The sequence below is a fragment of the Oreochromis aureus genome, linkage group 6 (assembly GCF_013358895.1).
Source record: "Oreochromis aureus strain Israel breed Guangdong linkage group 6, ZZ_aureus, whole genome shotgun sequence".
Lineage (NCBI taxonomy): Eukaryota > Metazoa > Chordata > Actinopteri > Cichliformes > Cichlidae > Oreochromis > Oreochromis aureus.
The window spans coordinates 33,080,031-33,105,475 of record NC_052947.1 but is presented as its reverse complement, the minus strand read 5'-3'; the positions used below and the strand labels follow the sequence as shown (position 1 = coordinate 33,105,475).

General features: G+C 42.0%; 1 protein-coding gene across 3 annotated transcripts; it reads left to right on the top strand.

The window, feature by feature from the left end:
- Positions 1-3,310: 3,310 nt before the first annotated feature.
- mafgb (v-maf avian musculoaponeurotic fibrosarcoma oncogene homolog Gb) lies at positions 3,311-24,592 on the top strand. 3 transcript variants are annotated; one of them, XM_039612964.1, is made up of 4 exons: positions 3,311-3,968; positions 4,706-4,882; positions 19,655-19,720; positions 22,388-24,592. In XM_039612964.1, the coding sequence occupies exons 3-4, from the start codon at positions 19,685-19,687 to the stop codon at positions 22,865-22,867; spliced, it is 516 nt and encodes a 171-aa protein (XP_039468898.1). In that variant the 5' UTR covers positions 3,311-3,968; positions 4,706-4,882; positions 19,655-19,684; the 3' UTR covers positions 22,868-24,592. The 3 variants fall into 3 exon arrangements, with proteins under 3 accessions (XP_039468898.1, XP_031608575.1, XP_039468897.1); XM_031752715.2 differs by lacking the exon at positions 4,706-4,882 and having other exon boundaries at positions 3,325-3,968; XM_039612963.1 differs by lacking the exons at positions 3,311-3,968; positions 4,706-4,882 and adding an exon at positions 19,022-19,518.
- Positions 24,593-25,445: the final 853 nt, after the last annotated feature.

Here is a 25,445-nt window from a genome sequence, read left to right as displayed (position 1 = left end):
TACCAAAAGCATTTATTAACCAGCTTTTTAGCACACTCTGTACGCTGTAGAACAGTATTATATAGAAGTACACTTATTTGTTTTTCATGTGTGTTGTTCTCATTAATAGCTTTCATATAGAACAAGAAGGGTAAAAACAAATAAAGATCAAAATAATCAAAATTACTTCTAATTTTACTTCCCTCTGAGGTCTCACCCTGTGGCTTCCAGGTTTTGTTTTGTTTTGTTTCATCTTTCCTCTCTTCAGAAGCTGAAAAAAAGCCCACTCCAATCCATTTTCTTCTGCTTATAAAATTCAGGGTTGTGGGAGGTTCTGGAGCCTAGCCCAGCGATCACAGGGCAGGAGGCAGGGTACACCCTGGACAGTTCGTCAGTCTGCTGCTGACACAGAGAGACAGACAACCATTCGCACTCATATTCACACCTACGGTCAATTAACCTAACATGCATGTTTTTTGAACTGTTGGAGGAAGGCAGCCACACACACTCATGGAGAAGATGCAAACACAAAGGGCCCAGCTGGTGGATTCAAACCCAGGAGCAGCACTAAACTATCCACCAATATATTCTTTATTTAATGGGGGCAGATATGTTTTCCTGCCCTATCTGCAGCAGATCCAAGCACTGCAATTTGTGAAGCACTGTTCTGACCCATCACAGTTTCAGCGTGTGTTAGAATGATCTTTTTTTGTGCTCCCACTGTCAAGACTCTCATTCTCAAGAATACATTTCAAAATCACATATTGTGAAAGCATAGGGTTAGCGGTTAGAGGTAGAGTGCGTTTTACAACTACTTAGTCATGGTTAAACGCATGAGTTAGTATAATCTGTTACTTTCCACCACTAGCTTTGTGGTTCAGGCATTCCTTTTTTGTGTGGCCCAAAAACCAGTTGAGGAGCAAGTAGGTAAAGCTTTTAATTAAATTTAAAAATAATGAATTTTCATAATGCAGACTGGCTTATTTCACCAAAAATATACATATAATAATGCTGGATTTGGATTAACATAATTTTAATATCGTGACTAAAAGTGGGGTTGCTTCAAGTCATAAAGAGCATTAACACTGTGTTTTTCCTTGATATCCTATACAAGGGCTCACATTCGTCAGCAGTCTTGGCATGGGTAGCTCTTAAATCAAATTCTACACTGACCTCATGTATATATTAGTCATTTTCATAACAACCCCCCCACCCCCCATTATTATGTTCACTTTCAGCAGCCTGGTAAAGATTTACTCCTCAAAGGCCCATGCACGGCCAAGTGGAAATAATCGGTCAATGAATATGTAATACCAGCTATCCCCTATAAACTGAGTGGCATTATCTGGAAATAGGCTGCTAATATTGGCAGAGTGCTTCCTTGTCTTGCATGTGAGGTCGTTAATTCCTCAGAAATGCTAATGGATATTGATATACTAATGTACATCAGCCCTTAATTTTGTTTGTACTGTAAGCGAGCATTGGTAGCTCATGGCGGTTTTATGTGTTACAAAACAGGGAAGGAAGTGTTGCATGACTCTGACTACTGGCCAGACAGGTGCTCTTCTGCGGAGCAGAAAAGAAACAAAATCTCATGTGGGAGAGGCTAATATTTTAAACAGTGCAATTTATTATGACTTGGCTGATGCAAACGTGAGCCAGCGTGTCCAAGATTGTACTAAAGTAAGCATCAATGAAATCTTGAATTGTCAAAAAATAAATTCTCATTGAGTATAAGTTACACTCAATAAGAAATAATGTTTATATTACAAAAGTTTTGTTTTTCCAGTTTCATGGCTTTGCATGACGTGGCCTTTTAAAGGTGACATGGCAGCAAACCATTAAAAAAAGCAACAAAAAACTGCAAATCACTACAATTAGAACTGGATATTAAACACATTAAAAGAATACTTTGCCCTTCCAGCACAATATGTGTAGCACTGCAGTCAGTTTCTCTAGAAATTGACAAGCTAAGTCATTGATAATAATGCTGTGTCACATTGTCACATCCTTTTTTTCTTTTAAGAAGAAGAAGAAGAAAGAAGAACAAGTAAATGATTGTGATATGTCCCCGTGAGGGTTGGATAAGGACTCATCACAGCCTGTTTGAACTACTGCCTTAGAGCAAGCATTGCTTGCAAGACCATCATGTTAGAGACAAACAGACTCATTAAGAGGCGTCATCATCACCATCATCATCGCCATCATTTTGTCAAATACTATTGTCATGTGTAATATTAATTTATTAATACAAGGCATAAATTTGAGAATTTTATATTGCGTGGTTCTCTGATACACACTCACTGGTTATTTGATCAGGTACGCCATTTAGGCATGTAGACGTGGTCAAAACAAACTCCTAAAGTTCAAACTAAGCGTCAGAATGGGGCAGACAGGTGGTTTAGAAAGGCAGTGAGTTCACTGTACTCAAATGACCTCTGCGGTCACCAGATCTCAATCCAATAAAGTGCCTCTGGGATGTGGTGGAATGGGAGATTCACATCATGGATGTGAATGCAGCCAGCAAATCTGCAGCAGCTGTGTGATGCTACCGTGCTATCATGGACCAAAACCCCAGAGCAATGTTTCCAGCATCTTGCTGAATTTGTGACATGAGGAATTAAGGCGAAGGTGTTACAAGCTGGTACAAGCAAGGTGTAACTTATTAAATGGCTGGTGAGTGTGCAGGCTACATAAGCATGTTAATTACCCCCTTTCTTCTTTCGCACCTCACAGAATAGTGAACTAATTTGAGTAAATTTGGTACACTTCGTTACTCATTCATGCGTTTTCAAACTGGGGAAAAAATAGAGAACCTCTTCTAAAAAGTGGTTGCATTTTGTAATTTTCTATTTTGTATTTCTATCTTGCCCAGGGATGTCAAAACCACATACAGCACACTTTGATCTTATGTCGACCAGACCAGTGAAACTCCCCTTTCTGTCAGTATACAGAAATTTAACTACAAATTTAATCAATGAGATATCTCAATATAAGAAAATGAAGCAGAATTTAAACGGTACCTCTGAATTCTTACATGATGAAAAAGTGCTGCTGTAGTAAATGATGGAAATCTGTCAGCATGACTCTTTGGGCTTAAATTGTATGAAGTAAATGTGTAACATACAGAAATCTATAATTGAATTACTTTGGGGTTGTATAAAAGGCCATGAGGAGGTCTTTATCGGTAGGAAAAGCTGTAAACTGGGTGAAAACGTGTAAAATGTCCAAAATTTATGTCCTCCCCCTTTTTCAAAGCCATCCAGTGTACCGAATTGGAATCTTTGCCGACCCACTCTGGCCGTGGGACCTTATGTTTGACAATCCTGCACTAACTTCTAACATAAAGGTATTTCATAATTTTTTTAAGTGGGTAAATATTTCGCATTGAATTATTTATTTCAATCTCTTTGTTTACCCGTTTTCATACCCTAGTCCCTGTTTCAGCTGCATGTTCAACACAAAGGGGTAAAATTCCTAAAATACACAACACTATTAAAAATAAATGAGTCATAAATGTGGAGGGCACTGTCTTTCACTTGTCGGGTGCTAAATTTTCCATTGCCTCTCAGAGCATCGCTGCTTCAGTGTTAGATGGTTGTGTCGCCGCTCTTTGTCCTATTGTTGGATCAGAGGTTCAAATGTTAGCTCTAAGTATAGAGATGTGCACAGCTGTCGTGTCACGCTTTCCACGCTGCCTGTTGTTAAAGCACACAGTAGTAGTGTCTCGTGTCTCTTTAAATGCGGGTTGCGTAGATCCTTCATGAATGAAGCCACGTGATCCAAACATCATTTGACGTCTGGCGCCTCCGACCATAGACTAAAACAAGCGGGGAAGGAGTGGATATATCTGGAGACCTGCGAGAGAAGGCGTGAGCGGAAAAACATTTCTCCAACTGTCTGTCTTCTCCACACCGGGTCGACGAACCGTCGGCGGACGTCAACCTTTCGAAGCTGCGGGTGGGCGAAAGGCGCCGGTTTGACTTCTGGTGAGTCAGCTTTGTCGAAATCAAAACTGAAATGTCTTCAGAAAGTGCTGAATGTAGAGGTGTTTTGCTGAGTGTGCACGGCCGCCGTCGCCGCCGCTCAGTGCGGGCGCACTGCCGCCTGTCCCGGTGTGCGCTGCCGCCGTCGCCGCTGCTGTTGTTTAAAGGGCATTAGTCTGGCAATGCTGAATCATCATCATCATCATCATCATCCAGGTCTTTGGTACATGCGCTACCGAAACGCGGTCGGTCGCTCGAGCTGCCACGCACTACCGACCAACCGGTGATTTCATAATAAGACAGACAAAGGGGGCAGGATGAGTGTGGCTGTCAGGCTGAAAAAGAAGTGTCGGAATTAGATGACCGCGCGGAGACGCGGCAGTGCCCGGGGATTCCCTTGTTTTGTGCCTGTTAAATTTCTAAATGTTTAAAAGGATTTAATTAAGTATATCAGGGGATGTATAGTGTTTACTTAAAGCAGCGAAACCCCCCATCGGTAACGGCACATAACCTCAGCTTTTTCTCTGGCTGTGCCTCGCATTTGGAGCGGCGGCAGTGGCGCTCAGACCGGACACATCCAGCTGCTGGTTCAGATGTGATATGACCGTTAGTCAGCTGTTTGTTAGCTATGCTGGGATTTAGGGCTCTCATATATGAGCGTCTCGTCTGCTCTCTGGTTGTTTAGCTGTAGGTGGAAATATCAAAATATGTAATTTTTTTCTTTCTTTTTTTTAAACAAGGCAAAACACCGCTGGCTGTCATGCTGGAGCGTCGGTAGCTGTCAGACGCCCAGCGGCTAGCTACAGAGAGAGAGAGAGAGTATTGTGGCCGAACTGCCCGAGCGACTGTTTTGACATTTGCTTTGTGTCAGCCGCTTCACACAGACAGCCGCTCGCTTCACGTATCACTCAGCAACAGTGAGTATTTTTTGGCGTTTTAAGGACTTGTACTGCCGGGTTTACTCGCACAGAGTCTACTCGGTTTTCCGGCCGCGGTGCTGCTGCTGCTGGTGGTGGTTCACCGGCTTGGGCTCGCGGCAGAGATGCTGATTCATCACAACGTTCGTATTTCTCAACGTTTGCGCGAGGAGAGCGGAGGCACGAGGGAGCCATGGCAACATGGCACCGGCGGCAGGCGGGCGGGCGGACAAAGGTCTGGTGTAGAGGGAAGGAAGGAGGTCTGTTCACGGCGGTGAAATTAGACCCGGTCACGGAGTCGGGGTCACGGATTTGTGTTTTTAAAATGGTCCTAAATGTATACATTTTTTTTGTAGTATTCAGCAAACACTAGTTAATTTATGTTCACTGGAGCACGATGTTTGTTATCTAGTGGCTTAACCGCATGATGTTTGAGTCCCCCAAGCCTTTGTTTAGGGGTTTTTTTTTTTTTTCTGATTGCCTAGACTTCGGATGTTTAAAAGCCAAAGTAATATTAATAAAAGTCACATTCTGATAAATTAGGCCACAGTACTGACGCGGCCAGAAGCCATGTGAAGTCAGTGACATTCAGCGTTTACGAGCAAAGAGGGGCGAAATAACGGTTAGCGACGTGAAGTGGGCGGGTCTACCGTCGAACTTTTCTCAACTTCAACGGTATCTAACGACGAAGCCACCAATGAGAGCGGAACATGCGGCTGATTGACATTAGAGAGTTACCTAGGTAACCGGAGCTTGGGTCCACTGCATACCAGCGGTCAGATACAAAACGAGCGTATGGACGGGGCTTCAGACCTAGAGTTAACCCCTCAACCTTTAGTTCACTTTTTAATAAATTAAATAAATAAAGTCTGGTTTTGCCAGATTAGAAACAAGACCCTCCTGTGTAAATATCATTAAAAATACAGACACAAATGAAGGCTGAGGGGAAGGACTGATTCCCATGGCGGTTAATGAACCCACACTGAGACGTGTGCTAAAAAAGGAAGCTATAATGCCTTGCAACAGAATTTCCTCTGATTGATCTCTTGCGGATGGGCCATTATCTTCTGCCTATGAGCGCTGCAACTCTTAAACACTGAAGAGTAATAGGGAAGCTCTGTGGGCACAAGAAAAACAGAAACTTCACCCCCTAATGACTCCATATCAGCAGCTTTAGTTGGAGTCAGCACTCTGCAGAGTGTATCAAAAGTATGTAGTAAGCAAGTTGGCAAGTACTGTAATAGAGGGTCATAATGATGAAACAGTTGTATCAGTATTGGAGAGAAGAGCACCACCACCAACCCTCCCTCCTCACTGTCTTTCTTTTGCTCACACACACACAGATTTTTCCCATTTCCTTTTCTCATTGCATGTACGCACACACACAACCTAGGGGCTAAGCTTTTTATACTTGGTATCAGTATTTAATCAGTGCTTGAAGTGCATTTCTCTGTCAAGTACTTTCCCATCCTTCCCTGGTGTTCGCAGTAATTGAACGCTGACCAATGCTTATGTGTGCAACTTTGCTGATGGTGGCGGAGCGGCGAGGCGCGCAGAGCAAAAGGGGGGGATGAAGGAAGAGGGAGGAAGAATGAGAGATGGGATTTGTGGAGAGATTGAGAACAAGGACCTTTTTGTCTTCAAGGCATTCCCCTGAAAATGCTGAGGCGAAGCAAATGCGCTCTCGCTTGACAGATGGCGTTTTCACTTGTTACTTACCACAGCTAGTTTCTTTGCCTTGTCGTGCGTGTGTGTGTGTGTGTGTGTGTATATATATATATATATATATACATGTGAGAGGTTGCAAAGAAAGCAGGAGATATAAAACACCTACAAGAAGCTAAGATCTTCCTGCTGTACGGCTGCTTGTGTGTCTGTGTGTATGCCAAGCACCAAGGTTAAAAGCTGTGTGTGAGTTCCTGCCTGCACTGTTGAGACGTAGAAAGGAGATGTAACAAAGGGAAGTGATTTTACTATCAGTTGGCCATTACAACATTTGGTGCATGGTGGTTGATTGCGTTCTATCTCTTCATGTCTGTCTTGAAGCCTCCACGAGGAAGGAAGTATATGTGTGCTCATATACACTGTTTGATGCCCTACGTGTACGGTGGTCAAGGTGCTGAAGCATCATGCAGAGCAGTGATAGTCACAGTAAACAAAGGGCCTCACATGGAACATCTGAATAAAAATATTACACACATATTGCTGATGTATGTTAAAATCCATTAATTTAGGTAGATATGACAGATTGCTTGAATGTTTTAAAAAATCCCAAAACAAGCCTGAGACAACTAGTTCACAACCCCCATGCTTTTATTTTGAAAGCTCAGTCACTACTAAGGTCATTCTGCTGTCCAGTTCAGAACAAGATCTAATGCAGCTGGGGACAGTAGCTCTTGTTTTACTCTGGAGATCCGCTGTGAGCTTGAGGGTCACTCATACTGAACCTGCAGCAGGTGGAGAACCAGTGCTGCTGTGCTCTAACTCACAGAGGCTGCAGAGCAGAACAAGGAGCACCAGCAGCAGTTGAAGTCAGCGCTCCCGTGTGCCTCCTTTCACGCAGTGTTTATTGATTTTTGGGTGGTTGTTTAGTTTTCTTTTAAGGATGTAGGGAGTCGAATCAAGGTGGCCGTTAGGCTGTGCTAATGTGTGGTGAAGAGCCTCCTTTGGCTGTGTTTATAAGGAAAGATGATTTACTGAGCTACAACAGGAGTTGGGTATATTCAAGATGGTCAGCACAATCTGTAGACAGAGGTTAAAGTGGAATTTGGCAGATGAAAAAGACTGCTTGAATTGCCCAGCACTATCAGCAACACATCGTATGTGGATCCAGTGAAAAAAAAATTCTAGAGAGAGTCTGTGTATTTTCATATATATATTTATATATGTCCTTTAAATTTCCTTTCTGAGCATTTCTTAGCTTCGAAAAATAATCCCTCATCTTCGCCGCCTGTCCTTCTTTTTTCCATCTGTGAGAGTGATGTTATCAAACTTTTGTGGAACTGATATTTTTTCCTAACTGATCAAATGTTCTGAGGCTGTTGCCAACAGCATGCCTCGTTTTTGTTACTAATGCTTAGAACACATATTTTATTTATTGGCTTAGAACTGTAAATCTAGTTTTTCCCTCTAAAATACATCAGCACCTATTAATTTGGTCTTAAACTGAATGTGGACACATTGATGCCAGTACCAAAAGGTTATTTTAGATCCATACCCAGTAACTGTGAACAAAGTCTGAGGACATGATGTTTAATGATGTTTTGGTTCTAAAGTAAAGAATTTTATCTTAAGGTTTTTTTCCATGATTTTTGTATCCATTCTTGCTCTGAGATTGCGTTGAAAAAAGAGACTGCACAAAGGCAGCATTTATTGCAGGGCTACAGCTCTGGATTGCATTAGATTGCACAGGTGTTTCTGATATTGTGTCCACCTCCTCTGTATGTGAGTGTGTGTATGTGTGTCTACGAGGAAGAACTTGGTGTTTGTGAACATAATTTCTAAGTAGTGTTTGCATGTTTATGGTCTTGTTTACTACTGGGAACCATTTCAGAAGTCTTGTTTTGCTTGCAGATTTCTAAAAGAGTGAGAGGGAAGTAAAATGCGATAAGTAAACACGGGAATAAAAGATTGAATTGCAGTGAGCGAGAGAGAGAGGAAGAGAGAAAAGGAAGCAGTGGGGCAGATCAATAGTTGAGTGTTTTTTCTCCACAGTAATGATGAAATATGGTGTAAGCAGATCTGGTGCATAATCATTGCTGTGCTCCACTGTTTTTTTTTTTTCCTCCTTTTTTCAGTTTTTTTTTTCTTCTTTGCTTCGATGTGAGTGTGCAGCTTGTCCTTGTGTTATTCTGTCTCCGAGTCTGTGTGTGTGCGTTTAATGTACCCGCCCTCCACAAGTGCTTCGACTGCTATTTCATAACCTCCCTGAGAACCAGAAAATGTATGAAAATGAAACAATTCTCATTTCAGCATGTCAAAGGGAGTCAAAGGGATTTTTTTTTGATGGAAAAAAGTTGAAGTTGAGTTTAAGTTGTTGATCTAGATTTTGGTCCTGAATCGATTGTGTCGTGCACTTCAGTGATCGGTGAAGTGATACTGTAGTCTTTGACTAAAGTTATCAAGTTTTTCCATTGTGGGCCTTTGGGCTTATTTTGGAGCTTTTAGAGATGCCTCCAGTTAAAAAAAATAACACTCACACATTCACTCCATACCTCACCAGTGATGCAGCCATGAGATATTGTGATTGGCTTGTAGCGGCGAAGATGCAAGGCCCTGGTAACAGAAGTATCCGCACCAGCGGTTGTCTACCAGTTGCATCATCTCTATGCCAACTTGCCGCATTTTTTAACTGCAGTATGACGATCCGAGGATTGTGGTATGAATTTCTGAAGCTTTAAAACACACACAAACAGAGTGGATCAATGCCAAGGAGCAAAGAGAGGGAACAGAGATACGTGTGCGTTGAATGTGGCGCCGGCTTTGCTATCACCTGTGGCATTAAATTATTTCCAAGCAACAATGGTCCTCCGGTGTCTCGACTGAGTTTTCATTTCCCCTCCTCATATTGAAGGCTGGCTTGCAAAGTAAACATCGGACCTATTCTCAAACAAAATGAGTGCATGTTTTAGATCTAATCACCTTCAGAGTGAGCAAATGTAGCTGATGAGATGAGGAATTAGCGTTTAGGGCCTGCTGAAGCTGTGGAACCTTTGTTTCATTGTATTTTCTGCATCTTTTTTCCGTCTTATAGTCATGAAAATATTTCTCTGGGTTGTTGTTTTTTTTTTGTTGGTTTTTTTTAATTCCTTCTCAATCTGTTTGACCTTTTTGTAGAAGCAGCTGACTGCACCTAATCATTATTTTCACCACCAAGTAATGTTACTGCAGTAATCTGTAATTTCTTGTCTGAGCTGTGGTAATGATTTTTCCACAGTCCAAGGTGACATCTTCAAATACTTTGTTTGTTAGACAGTCCATAACAGATATTAAAGTTAGTTCCACTAATTGCCCTTTTGGAAATGGGCTTTCTGTCTGTGACTGTCAGATAAATACAAAATAAAAGAGTAGAAAAATCTACTTAAAACTCACTGTTTAGAGTAACCTGAAGTCTGAGCTTTTGGCTCACAGGCTCAAAGAGGCTGTTACTCGGTGCCTGTACAAATATTTTGTATTTATAATGTCATATATACACAAAGAAAAAGTATAATGGGTCCAGTTTTAGCCTGGGAAAAGCTGGAAGATCAGGCTTTTTAAATCAGGAAGTTGTTTCAGCACTATTCACATAACAATTCTTGGCATTTAATCGTGTTTCTTTAAAGTAGTAGAATTGTTTCTGGTTTTTACAAGTGAAGTTTTGTTAGTCATGTGTTGTTTTAAACTGCTGCGTTTGGCAGGAGGATAAATATCAAATTGAAAGGAAGCAGGCAGCACTGCTTCGGTAAAATGTCCACATACTCTGCCCCTCTGTGTGCATTTAAATATATCATGATACCTATCATACCATCTTAAAGGAAAACCTTAAAATGGTCACGGAGAATGTCGCAGTGCAAAAGAGGCCACTGCCCCCCATTGCACCTCTGTAAGCCACAAACACGTCTCCTCCTCTCTGTGGTAACGGTTTTCTGATGATACTTTCCCATTAATGTGACTGATAATGATGAATGCCTCCCCACAGAGTCGCGCCGTGCTTACTTTGCTCTTGGACTCGAACTTTCTCTTTGTCTCAAGTTTGTATTGCTGACCTGGGATGCACGGCGTCTGGGTGAAATAAACTTATAGTGTCGTTTAACTTATCCCTGTCTCCCTCGCAGCTCTCTGTTTGTATGCGCCACACACACACACACACACACACACACACACACACACACACACACACACACACACACACACACACACACACACACACACACACACACACAGAAATGACTTAACCTGCGGTACATGCTTTCTCTCTTCAAAAAAAAAAAAGCACTTATGAAAAAAAGGCGCCAGAGCTCAATTGCCTGACAGTGCAGTTTTTTTTTGCTTGTGTTGGGAAATTTGTCATCACACTCCGACTTACTACCTGGAATGGGAAAAACGTGTCGACGCCAGGACTTTTTCTCGCCTTTAATAACACACTTGTCTCACAAACACAGACACACACACACACACACACACACACACACACACACACACACACACATATATATGATTCCATATATGTTTATGAGGGGCTAGAACATCGATGTCAAAGTGATTTTAATTAACCTCAGGAGGATTGGTAAAACAACAATAATATCGATAACAATAATATTAATAATAATACTAATAGTGATTTAATTTGTATAGCACTTTTTAAAACACACAGTGCTTTAAAAAGAGAAATATGTAAAAAGTGTGCATATGCCAACATACAGTACATACAAACACACATTCACTTGCATGGACCACATCCTCAATTAGATTTGACAACATGTTTTGTAAGAGAATTGCAGGTCCAATAAGAATAGTTCTTTAGGCTGTGTTTTGAAGAGGACCTCAGTGGAAACTCAAGCTCCCAGGTGAGGCAGATCCACGTGTGCTAATGAGGGGTATGCAAGATGAGAAAGTGGATGAGGGTGGGGCACGAACTACTCCTGACATTCAGATAAATGATCTTGAATTCAAGAATGGTTCCATACAGGCAATGGTGTGACCCACAGCAGAAAAGTAAGGGCAAAATTTAAACTAACCTATGGAAATTAGTTGTGTTAACAACTCTGCCACCAGCACCAGCTTACAAAACTGGAGAGCTGAAGGAAACTTAAATTTTTTGAACGCCAGCAGTTGTGATGTTATTTTCGATGTACAGTGTCAAACGCTCATGTCACAATGCTTTTTTTTTTTTTTTTTTTTTGAAAAGTTGGAGGAACTAAGATATTTTTTTTCTGACTTGGGTGGGCTGAGTTGAATCATTTTGCAGACCAGTTATGGCCCCCAGCCCACATGTTTGACACCCTTGGTCTAGACTCCTCTTCTCCATGACTTTTCCTGTGTTTTCTCCATCTCCTCATTCTGTCTGTGTTATCATGCTTATTTCACGCTCTGCATAACCTCCGTTAATAGCTTCCTTTCCCAAAACACACATGCGCACACACTCTCAAACACACATAGCCCATACTAGTGACTTCTCCCCTTGTCACTCCTCAGCTCCTCAGACCCAAGGTCCTGTATCGCTGCTCCTCCCTTTTCTCTACATGCAGGTTGCCATTATCTCTGATCTGATTCCTAATTCTCAATTAGACTCCACACAGCGCTCATCGTTAATTATTTACCGACTCCCTCACCATCTTCGGCCCACACTGGATCAATGAGAGCTACTCGCTCTGTTTTTTAACAAACCCGAGGTGGACTGCAGCCAGGAGCTGAGTTTTGTATCTCTCTGAGGTTTCAATTCACTCAGCCTATGTTTTGCTCCCTTCATGTCATTCTGTCATGTCCTCTCTACGACCTACTGTGCGCTTCTACTGCTTCACTCAGCTGCCATCCTTTGTGTTTCCCCCCCCGCTATTGCTTAGAGAAATGCCAGAGGGAGAAGACACAGTTAAAGCAGTTGTTATTGTCGGATTATTCAATAAACGCAGCAATGCCACTGCATCACAAATGACTTGTGACTCTTACAATCTATTCTTGATCATTGGCTATATATGCTGACTTGTTTATGCGCGCAAACACCCACTCGTAGCAGCCCCCGGGTCATTTTTGGAGCGCCTAATCTGGCCATTTATTTTCCACTGTGTGTGTCTGCAGCAGGCCACCAGCTCTTAAATAGGAAGTCTCTTTCTAAGAAATTCCTCTCTGTGTGGCAGTAGAGGCCGGGGCAAAAGGTTCTCGCAAACAAGATTAATTAGAGCTCCGTCTGAAGCCAGCCGCACAGAGAGAGTTCATCATCCTGTTTGTCTGCGAGAGAAAGCAGTCTATGTCTCATCATGCTGTGTCCTTTGTTCTTTTTAATCTATCTTTATTAGCCCCATGATCACATCCTGCTGCACTATTACCCTGGTTTTCATCCTGGGTGCAAGACAGAATGATTAAAAATAAAAGTCAATGGCAAAACTAAAATTAGGAAGCTTCCATAATAAACAACAGAAGGTTGATAACCAGGCAGTAAGAAGATCTTACGTGTAACGTCATCGCATAGAAGAAAATCTTTACAAATGCGTTGAGGTGATTTTAAAGGAGGCTACTGGGAGGATGACCTCCTCAGGCAGGTTGTTCCAGTGCAGAGGGGTCCTGATGCCAAAAGCACAGTCACCTTTAAGCAGCGATTATATTCTGCTGCAGCCACGGACAGCAGGAGACACTACGGCTGAGTTGTAACTCATTTTATAGTTCTTTGAAGTCAACTACACATGCATAGTTGGTGCAATGTCAAGTCAAATCTCTGCAGACGAGTCTGCATGGTCATACAAATCTGGCAGACATGTGGAAGTACACTCAAAGCCTTATGCTCACTGTCTGATGACAAAATACACGTCACCTGGACCCTAATAGCCTAATGGATGTGGAAACTGTAAAACGCCTGTTCATGTGGTTAAGCAACCCTAGCCCCCTTGAAAAGATAGGCCTGAGACAACACATGACTATCTCACTAAAAATCTCTTTAACTTACTACCAAATATTTTGACACTATGCAGCTGTTTCCGTAATGAATCCACAAAATGCATTAAACTATTAAAAAATTATGGAGCTCTGCAAGACTGATGTCGGAAATGTGTGTCGAAGGAGAGCAAAAACGTGCCTCTTCCCAGTAGATCATGCAGTCATGCTGGACCACAGTTCCTGGCACTCATCCCTACTGTGAGAAAAGCCAGGAAAGTTGGACCCAGTAATCTAATAGTTCACATCGAATGTGAAGTGAAGTTTTGCCTAGCATCACGGCAGCAGCCTGGCTGAGCTTTGGTCATACGCGGATCGTTCTCTAAATGTTTTAGCTGTGCGCTGTCACCAGGGGGCGCTGTCAAAAACGACCTGCCTGTAAGTTATTCTCGTTCGTGATTGTGATGTTGTCGGTTCTTCATCTTAGCTCCTTCTATATAACAGAGAGAAGTTAAAAGAAACAAAGAACTTCTTTGTAGTGAAGTGAAACTGAGTGTTAAAAACAACAGTATTTTCTCATGCTTCTGTCTTTGTTTTGAACTCTGCTGCCGCTTCCTTTTCTGTTCAAGCAAACTTTTCAACCAGTCAGCAGTCTACCTTTGCATAGCATCATTGCCGTCAGATGTGCTGTTGAATACGTAGGCTGCTTGCATGCTTATAATACTTCACTATGCATAACCAAATACAAATGGAAACGCAGTGTTATGAATACAGTCAACTGGAAAAATGATAAATATTTGCCTTTAGCAGGCAACAGGGTAAGGAGGAATCAAGTTTCAGTAACTGTAACACTTTTAAGGCAACATTTTCAAGGCTTAGCATGAAGTCCTGGAAATAGCAATCCCCTTTTGCTTTCTTTAAGCTGAAGTTTGTCAAAAAGTATCATTAAGCTTGTCCGGAGAATCACCACCGATGGGTTTTCTCAAGAGCATGAACCAAAGTTTAAAATATTTTAACTGTAACCTCTGTTCGTGTCACTGGGCACAAATTTATGTCATTGCATTTAAACACTTTGTGGGCTGTGAGCTGGCTCATACAGGGGTCAACCCATCTGTTATGCAGATTGGGGAAGAAAAGAAAAGGGCGTGAGAGAAGGGTGATAGGTCAGGTTACTTTTCTCCCAATCAAGAATGTTTCATTTCATTTTGCTGTAATCGATAAAAAAGGGTAGTATAAAATTATTCTTGAGCCCACGAGGACATCCAGCGGGCGGTTAGCTTCCATCATTGCCACTTTTGTTGTGGAACTATTTTTCGTTGAGAAAGACGGTCAGCCGACAGATAGTTGTCGCTGACATGTTTGCCGGGGGAGTTGCAATATGAGCCTTGGGGAAAATAAATGCTTGAATTGATTTTTTTTTTTCCCCTCAGGTCTGAGTGTGGATGTATTAGTTTTATTCTCAATAGTTCTTATTTGCAAGACTATCCCCTTGTGATTTGTCAACAGGAAGAGATGTGAAGTCTTTTCCTTATTTTTGTGTGTTGAAGAAGGTCGAGGGGAGAGGGAGGTGGTCAGCAGTGGTTTCATTGCATTGGATCGCTTCAGAACTTTTTCTAATTGGAGGTTTTAGTTGTGGTCGTTGCTGAGTTCAGGGTTTTTTGGGGGGCTTTATCCCCCTTCTAGTCCTCCTCCTCTCTCTCCCAGTCTCTGTACTCCACAGCTAAGCTCTTACAAATGTGTTGAGGATGCATTTTCACCGAAATGCTTTCCCACCCCCCTTCCTCCTCTGTCCTTCTCCTCCTCCTGCTCCTCCCTATTCACTTGCTTCTCTTTTTCTTCTCTTCTTTCTCCCTTGTCATTTGCACCCCCCCTCGTCTCCTCACACCCTGTCCTCTCTCCATACTCAGCATTTTTCTCGGCTGTGGGTGTGATGTCTCTGTGTAACGCTAATCAGCTCTGGAGACGTCAGCATTCTTTCAGTCCTCCTTCACCACCAGCACCCCTCTCCTCTTCCTCCTCCTCTTCTTTTCTGTCTTCACCTTGCTATCTTTTTTCTCCCTCCTGACTTTCTCATCTTTTTTTTTTGCCTTCCAACCATATTCTACTCATCTCCACCGCTTCTCAGCTCTTCTGCCATCCCTGTCCTCACATCCCGTCCTCCGTGTTTGTGTGTGTGTGTGTGTGTGTGTGTTGTCTCTCTGCTGTAACCGTAAGCAGCTCTACTCTTGAGTCGTCAGCGTTCTTTCAGTTGCTCCATAAAAATACAGCCTGCCACAGCAAAAAAAAGCTCTGTTGTAGCAACAGTGGCTGTGGCATTGACCACACCGCAGCGATCACCTCACAAGCATGATGGGAAGGACACCTCTGGCCCTTTGTGTTTGTGTGTTCACCCAAGATGAATGGCGATGCCTTTGCTCAGCAGATGATCCTTAACCTGGGTGACTTACAGATGCCCCAAAAAGACACACACTAGTTTGTTGCAGTTTTATCCTCTGGTCTTAGTCAGTTTTTTTTAAATTTGTTGTTGTTGTCTAACCTTGATGGATTAGGACCTACAGTTTTTTGTTTTGTGTTGCTTCTGTAAAGGTGACACAAGGTAACGCAGACTCTGATTTACCTGTTTGCAAATAAATTATGCTTATGTATGCAGTCACCCTTAAAGAGCCAGGAAAAAGACTCCTCATCTAATCACAATTAGTGCTGAGCGCTGCACCAAAAATTTCTATCACTTTTTTTTTTCTAGTGGTTTCGCAGTTTGTCACACTTTTTTTCCCCAGGTGTATACAGAATGAAACAAACAAACAAAAAAAAAAGTAAAGTGATGAAGTTCCGGGGGTTTACACTGTGTCAGTGTCTTCTGACACTGCTTGTAATTCCTCAGTGTTTGGTTATTGCTGTTATTCCAGATTATGGTTTATAACTCTGATTACATTCGGTGGTGTTGTGATAGAGCAGACCTGGTACCCTTTTGGAAATTAATTTTCATTTATAAAGTGGAAAACTGATTTATAAATGTCTATGAGCCACAAATTTATAGCCAACACAGAACCACCAGTTAACCTAACTGCTTTGAATTATGGGAGGATGCCAGTACACTCCACACAAACACTCCAGCTGCCCTAAAGATTCAAACAAGGAACCTTCTTACTGTGACTTGATGGTGCTAACCACTGCGCCACCATGCCAACCTTTTACGTTGCGTATATAAACATCTAAAGTGCCTTTTAAAGTGCTTTTAATTACGACGTTAAATGTGGTATCAAACCTCTGCAGTATGCAAGTACGACATTGTTTAAAACGCTTGTGTACTCGCAGTCAACCATTTTACATGTGTGTTTTATTGTGCCCCGCTGGCATAGCAGCAGGGTATATGTGTGTGTGTGTGTGTGTGTGTGTGTGTGTGTGTGTGTGTGTGTGTGTGTGTGTGTGTGTGTGTGTGTGTGTGTGTGTGTGTGTGTGTGTGTGTGTGTGTGTGTGTGTGTGTGTGTGTGTGTGTGTGTGTGTGTTTGGCAGCATGCTTTTTGTTTCTATGTAGATGGAGGATGGGGGGGTTTGGGCACAAGGGAAATAAACCAGTGCCTGTCAGGGAAACAGCCCCCTTTATGCCCCCTCTGTTTGCAGCAACCCAACCCCCAGCAGCTAACCTCAGTCTTCATGTCTTTGATTCATCTTTTGTGCGAGCGTGCACCTCAGCTGTGGGAGGCTGCATCCTAAAAAAACAGAAGAGTGCAGCGGCACATTCGGCTGTCGAGAAGAAGCTCTTTAATAAAAGATTGTGTTTAACTGACTGATCGTAACTCATTAAGAAGAGCCTTAATTGCTGAGGTCAAATGCTTTAAATGAAGCTGTGCCATCTCTCCATCGGATTAAGTCTCGCATGTTATTGCGCTTTTTTTCCACTCTTCACCACTTCCTTGAGTTTTAAACAGAATTTTTAACTTGCTGTGCATTTGACATGTTTTTTTTGTGTGTGTATGCATGCATAATTATTTGTATGTTTTTCTTTGATCTACAGCTATTTATATCTGTAGGATTTGTGGCAGTGCATGCACAAACACTGAAGCCCCCTCACAAACAGACAGGCAGGCAGTGATGCATTGTGAGGGAGGCTCACTAACACATTTGGTATCTTTTGATAGAAAAAATGAAAAGAGTCATGTTTGCCGGGTATCATTTAAATGTCATCACACCTAAGAAGGGTGTAATAACGCCTTCGTAGAAATTAGTCCAATGAGAAAAAAAGTTTCCACCTGACCCCCTAAAAATAGCTTTATTATAATGAAATGATGCAAACCACCATACTGTGAAACTGTTACATTTGACTTACAGGCCCTCAGAGTACATAGCGGTGGATCTAAAGCTGTTTTGTTTTCCAGCATATTTGAGCCCTCATAACTATGAGTACATGAAATAACCACATGAGACAGGGCTGAAAAACACATTTAAGCGTTGTTGAAAACTGCAACCAAATCCATTTTATAACCACTCCAAATGATTCTAGTCTAAATGAAAACATTTTTTTCTGTAACTTTAAGCATCAATAGGAGGGGATATATCATAAATGGATGCAAACTGCATTTTGTTGCCCTGTACCTGTGCATGTGCAATGACAATAAAGTTGAATTCTATTCTATTCTATTCTATTCTATTCTATTCTATTCTATAGACCCTGGATCTTTGATCTGTTTTCTGATAATTCACTGGAGAAAACTTCAAAAAGTACATTTTAGGGTAAACTTTCAACTTATATCACCATATCACCATATGATAGGATAGGTGGCTGGTCAAAATATGAAAGGTCTCCTTTGTTACAAAGCTCATCTTTTATCTGTGATTCTTTCTGAGTCATCCAATGTACCAGTTCTTGTTTCTGTTATTCTACGTTGTCTTCTTCTTTTGGCTGCTCTCCTACGTCATAGACCTAAAATTCCAACTTCTACAACTACGACTTCTGAGGTAAATGAAAGGCAGCATTTATCTGTGATATATCCCGTGACAATAATGCTCAACGTTAATAAAGAAACCTTTCTGGATTGTGACACTTTGAGTGTTTTTTTTGGGGGGGGGGGTTTCTTTTGTGATTTGGGGGCTTTAAGACTGATGTAAATTTTTACATCATCCATTGCTTTGTAAGGTCCCCTTGTGAGGCTTTAATCTGAGAATTATTGCCATTGGTGTCTCTGTTTTTAAAATGGATATGATGACCTCGGGCTTGATTTGACTCTGAATCTGAGGGATGCTGCATGCTCATTGGCTAATGACTTGTGATTGACAACCATATCTTGTATTGTCCTCCCCTTAAAGGGAAGAAGGGAAGAACAAAAAGTCAAGAGAGGAGAGCAGAAATTTGTGTTGCAGGAGAGAAGGGAGGGAGTGAGATCCGGAATCTGCTGCGTCATCATGACTGGTCTCATGATGATCGCTCAGCACCAGCTACAATAGCCGCCCTTTATGAACACACACAAACACACAGGTCACCAAACAAAGATTCTCATTGAGAGCTTGCGGAGATGCTCATCATGGAGCCGTGCGCTCTAAGGGCTGATCTCATCCTTTGCGTTTCCACGCTCGGTCTTTGTTGACTTCTGATTCACACATTTGTATCTCCATTCTTTTTTGTCTTGTTTCCACTTTGGTGCAAAGGCATCAATGATTTCATTTTTATCCCCAGTAGGTGTAGGTCTATATCTGTTTTCTGCTCATCTTTGGTACTGTGTGTGTGTGTGTATTTTTGTGTTTAGGTGTGTGTTTGTGTGTGTGTGTGTGTGTGTGTGTTTGTGTGTTTGTGTGTACGTTCTAACTGTTGGTTTTCCCCTGGAGTCCTTCCCACAGTTTTTACCACTTCCTCTTCACTCACACTCATTTCATTCCTATTGGCAGAAAGCCAGCCAATAAGAGCTCAACAACACAAAGGTAGTGGGCAATGTCTGTGTAACCACAAGGAAACAGGAAGTCAGGAAAATTCTAAGAAAAGTTTCTGTCACTTTCACTCATACAATCTCACACCGATACAACAGTGGAACATGCTCCCACAACACAGTAGATATAGATTTGCCATGTCTCCACTCCTCTTGGTAGGTATTGGTCTGCATTTTTTGTTAATTGACTGTTAGAAGAGAGGGTGTCCTTAAACACAGTCTATTTTAATGTTGTTGTTTTTTTCTGTGATGTTTCTCTGCTTATGTGTTGTGCTCTCCTGCATCTCCACAGGTTCATTCAGAAGAGCAAGGCTCTTGTGGCATGACGACGACTAACAAAGGAAATAAAGCCTTGAAGGTAAGCAGGTGCATGTTTCAATTTTATTTTAGTTATATAGGGTAAATGGCCTGCATTTGTATAGCGATTTACTTAGTCCCTAAGGACCCCAAAGCGCTTTACACTACATTCAGTCATCCACCCATTCACACACACATTCACACACTGGTGATGGCAAGCTACATTGTAGCCACAGCTGCCCTGGGGCGCACTGACAGAGGCGAGGCTGCCGGACACTGGTGCCACCGGGCCCTCTGACCAGCTGTTGGGTAAGCTAAAAACCCTACAATATTCTAGAGAAATCAAACGATCAGATGGTTCACTAACAGCAGGACGTGGCATCTTTGGGAAGAGAGAACTCTCTTTTAACGGGAGACCTCTAGTAGAACCAGGCCCAGAAAGGAGTAGACATCTGCCCTTAAAGGTCGGAGAATGAGGGGAAAGAGAAGAGAAAAAAGAAAATGACGCAGAGCCCATAACAACAAACAGGAAAAACACAAAGTAGTAGATTAAAGATAATGATATGCAGCAGTGGCATATAAATGCATGGCAGTGGGAAGAAGTGCTCAGGTCATGGGAAGTCCCCAGCAGCCTGAACCTATGACGGCATAACTAAGGGATGCTGATACACCAGTAAATACTCATTTCAATTTTATTCACAATGCCATTTATATTGTAAGGGAAAAACCCCAAGATATTAGAGAGACAATCCCATATGAGCTGGTGATGGCAGGGAGGAAGAACTCCTTTTAACAGGATGTTTACTGTGGCAGAACAAAGCTCAAGGAGGGGCCGTTATCTCCTGAGATTGGGTGAGGGGAAAGCAGAGAAAAAAGGAAAGCATAGAGAGACCACAATCAAAAATGATACCCCCTATCCCTAATGGACAATTTTGTCTTCTTATGCTTCTCCTTTAGTGATTACCTACCCCAAAATCAGTACAGTTTGAGGTCAAAGATCAAATGAGAAAAGAAAACTTTCTCAGAGGACCATGCAATTAAAAAAAAACAAAACACCCATCTGAAGCCAAAATGATGCTAGAAGGAAGGCACACCTCTGGGCCTTTTGAAATGCCTCTGGGCAGTCATTTTAAAGGAATATGTAAATGAACTTGAATTTAAATAAGCAGATGGGAAGGTGAGGAGGGAAAAGAAGAGTCAAAAAGAGAGCGCAGAGATATCACAGACAACAAGGAGAACAAAACACAAACTACAGGGTAGAGAAGAAAAACATCATTCACATGTTGTAGTGGGATAAACACACAAGGCATGAAAAGGATATGCTCAATGCTGGGAAGTCCCCCCAGCAGCCTGACTCTCACAGCATAACTAAGGGATGGTTCAGGGTCACCTGATCCAGTCCTGGGATCTGGGAGCTGGTTACATGGGAGAGGGACCTCCCACTCCACTTCTAAAACCTCTTCTTTGGATTTATCCAAAATAAAATTACTAAAATCATTGAACACAACCTGTGACAAAATAATTAAACATCTAAATGTAATTGAAAAAGGAGCTTGAAAAGAAACACACACACGTGTGGTATTCATATCTTGTGTGGACATCTAATTGACATATTGCTTTCCCTAGCCTCTTACCCTAACCCTAACCATCAAAAATTAATGCCTAACCCTAACCCTTACTAACTTTCACTAAAACCACATTTTGAGTCTGAAAAATGCCTTCAAACTTGTGGGGACCAGGATTTTGGTCCCCATAAGGGCTGTTGGTCCCACTAGTATAGTAAACCTCCAATTTTTGGTCCCCACAAAGATAGGAATACATGGACACACACACACACACACACACACACACACACACACACACACACACACACACACACACACACACACACACACAGTCCTCTGCTGCTTGTCCACGACATGGTGCAGAGGGTGATCCGGGTCCATTTATATCTGTTGCCATTCACCACAGTCATCTGCTGACCTTTGCATCATCATTATATCGAAGTTTAAACCTGAATTCATGCAGTAATGAAGTAATGAAGGGTTTTTTGTTTTTTAAATCTTTCCAGTGCTATATGTACTCATTTGTGTCTTTGTACAAGAAATATTTTCCCGTTTTAAAGCATGACAAAGTCTACATTTGCAGGCTTGAGGGTTTGGTGGTGGTGGTGGAGGGAATGACTTCACCTCTTAGCTCTCTGAGGCCTGAGTCATCATATGTGGTAACCCTAACCCAGTAGTTTGGAGAAAGCAAAACAGTGCATGGTAGGATGATTATTTTCTTTGTTCCCTGATTGTCAACACTTAGGATAACAATTTAATAAAAACTCCAAGGGCCTGAGTTTGTTGGGGTTAACCTTGGGTTCTTCAGGATTTAGAACTAGGTTAAACCACAAACCACTGTTTGAAATGTGGATGGTTAAATCATGTCACAGATTTAACACATGAATTAGTTTTTAATATGTTGTTAACCAAGCCACCTTTAATGGTAATTAAGTTTAGAGAACGGTCATGGTTTGGCCACTTCTTTTAAATCTCGGTTTTCTGGGTTGGCAGGGTGACACGTGACCACTAAAGAGTCTGACACAGGTCTGAATATTCAGGCCACATAAACATTTCCTGGCAGTAACAGATAATGAGGTCTTAAAGGTGTCAGTCGGGGCTTTTTACAGTCAACTCATTGCTGCTTTCTCTCTCTCGCTTCTTCTTTTTCCCGTGTCCTGCAGGTGAAGCGCGAGCCGGGCGAGAATGGCACCAGCCTCACAGACGAGGAGCTGGTGACCATGTCGGTGCGGGAGCTGAACCAGCACCTCCGAGGGCTCTCCAAAGAAGAGATCCTGCAACTGAAACAGCGGCGGCGCACCCTGAAGAATCGTGGCTACGCCGCCAGTTGCCGGGTGAAGCGTGTCACCCAGAAGGAGGAGTTGGAGAAGCAGAAGGCCCAGCTGCAGCAGGAGGTGGACAAACTGGCCAATGAGAATGCTTCGATGCGCGTTGAGCTGGACGCTCTGAGGTCTAAGTACGAGGCGTTACAGACCTTCGCCAGGACTGTGGCACGAAGCCCCACTGTCGGGGTCGGGGTCAGGGCTGGAGGGGGAGGGGGAGGGGTGGCGTCATCGGTCATCGGTCCGCTCATCCCAGGGAAGGTGGCGACGGCGACGAGCGTGATTACAATAGTGAAGTCAAAAACAGACGCACGGTCTTGAGGGAAGGGAAGGGAGATGAAGGTGCATCAGGATGGAGCTTAGCTGCATCTGAGTTGATCTTCCCGTCTGCCGGACTCCTCTTCTCCATCTGCACTGACGGACAAAAACCCGGGCGGCCTCGCTTGCATCGCCACGGCACGCTCCCGTCAAGTCATCACCTCTGATCAGTGCAGATGTAGGAAAGGATGGAAGCGGAGGAGGACTCTTGTACCAATGCAGGACAAATACACAGGGTTCTTATGGGCACTGAAGACCCGGAAATCCCAAATAATTTGAAAACTGTCTTATTCCTGATCAAGAAAATAATCTGACATTTGTAAATACTCAAAATGAGAAAATTCCAACAGTTTTTATTTGGTTTTCGGTGCTCAGTGCTGGTGAATCTCTTTTTAAGTAAGTACATAATAACCATGTCACGAATTTGCACACAGATTTGAAGAGGTGCCTGATCGAAATAAAATGTATAAAACGGAAATTTGGTACATCATCAAACAATCCTAAACACACATGAGAATCAGAGCATTTATTCTTGAATAGTTCTATGGAAATCATTGAATTTAATGTGACCTGCTGATTTGAGTGGCTGCAGAGAAGCCCCATCTTGTTCCACCTAGCCAAGAACTTTTTTCAGAAAAGTACTATAGAAGATATATATATTATACAATGGTGGTAACTGTATTTCTACTGTTTTGTACTGTGTTGTCATTCACATGAGGTCCAAGGTGTATTCTCTGTGTGTGAATTGTTATATATCAGGAATTCTGTGAAATTCTGTGGCGCGTGTTCGTTTTGGTATTGCTATATTTGGGTAGCTGTATTTTTAATTTTTTTTCTTATGGTCTTTTTACTTTCAAGTCAGACTCTCGCGTTCTCTTACCTACTCTTTTATCTGTCCTTCCATTTTTCAACTCCAACTGGCTTCCATTATTACATGCAGTACTTCCTGAGTTTTATGAAAGGAGGAGGGGAAAAGGAGGGGATAGGCAATTAATATTTACCAAAACATATTATAGGACAGGAGATGACGTTTTTTAATTCGCTGACCTTATTTTAGTGTGGGAATTTTCAGGGAAATGGTCATATGAAGATAAAAGCCTGTTTGAGTTTCGCTTCAAAGTTTATTATTCAAGACATTTGGAAGGGCAAGTGCCTTTTTCTCCTAATGATATGCATAGAGAAGAAGTCAAAAGGATAACTGATGAACAAATAACTTGTGGAAGGATGGTGGAGATTCAGTGTAGGTGTGTTGCGTATGCTTGTGCTTTATAGCATAAACTGACCAATCAGGAGTCAGCTAGTAACAGCATTTAACTCTCCCTGTACACTGTCATTTAAGCTGTGTAATAGCACGTAATGACGATGATGATTATTAACAGTTATGTACCTTGGCAAGTCATTTGTTTAAAGTGGACCTATTCTGCTTGTTTGCATCTCTATATTTTTATTCTTGGACTCTAGAGGAGCTTTGCATAATTCTCAGTGCAAAATGATATTTATTCAACACTAGTCCTTGATGCAGCCCTTCAGATCATTTCTGTGTCTGAAATGAGCTGCTTTAGCTCTTCACCCTTTTAAGGCAACCTTCTGGTAAGCAGAAGGATTGACAATAAGTTGAGAACATTCAAAACATGGTTTCATAGAGTGGCTTTGCATGATTCAAAGTTGTCTGTGAAGGTTCTCAGTCATCCAGGTCATCGTAGTCAAAGGAGTTTGCAAAGAAAAGCGTCTGGACTTCTTTAAGTTGCTTGAAGACGTTTCACCTCTCATCCGAGAAGCTTCTTCTCGGATGAGAGGTGAAACGTCTTCAAGCAACTTAAAGTCTTCAAGCAACTTAAAGAAGTCCAGACGCTTTTCTTTGCAAACTCCTTTGACCATGATTCAAAGTTGAAAATAATGCTTGTTTATCTGATACTGGTCCTTTATGCAGCCCCTCAGTTCAGTTATAGCTCCATTCCCTTTTCATTTAAGCTGTCTTCTGATTGGCTGCTCCTCCTAAATAGAAGATCTACATCTGTACTTACAGTCCAAACTATGTGCCTGACATGACCATTACCAGGGGGAATCTGCTGTCACTGACATCATACAGGGCCAGAAGTAGAAAAACTGAGCTTTCTCCCCTAAGCGTTTCACTCACAGGTTGTTTTTTTTCTATTTGTTTGTCCATGATAATGTATACATATTTAGAAAGTAAGGAAAAGCACAATAGGTCCTCTTTAAGTGAAATGAAAAAGGAAAATTAGCACAAAAAAACAAAAAAGAGCCTGAATTTTATTCTTGTTTTTGATTTGGGTTTTTTTTGCATAAAATACTTTTGTCTGTTATAAACAAAGTCTGCTGTAGGTTACAACACCTGCAGGAAAACCTTTGCCTCAAATCAGAGCAGTTTGGGTTGCACTTTTCTTTTCTTTTCTTGCTTTTACCCGCAAAACTTACAACTGCAAACTGCAACTGTGATTTCTGACAGTGCAGTCAGCGGGCATGGGTGACAAACATTTCTCTGAATTTCACATATTTCACGCGGGCTTTACCATAAAAAGTAGTCTTACGTGGTGTTCTATACTTAAAGAATCTTTGTCTA

Bases quoted from the DNA above. Each gene is read 5' to 3' on its own strand.
- mafgb (XM_039612963.1), top strand. From the start codon at position 19,468: ATGCTCCCACAACACAGTAGATATAGATTTGCCATGTCTCCACTCCTC. The intron at 19,519-19,654 runs GTAGGTATTGGT...GCATCTCCACAG, and splicing joins CCATGTCTCCACTCCTCTTG to GTTCATTCAGAAGAGCAAGG. The intron at 19,721-22,387 runs GTAAGCAGGTGC...CGTGTCCTGCAG, and splicing joins AAGGAAATAAAGCCTTGAAG to GTGAAGCGCGAGCCGGGCGA.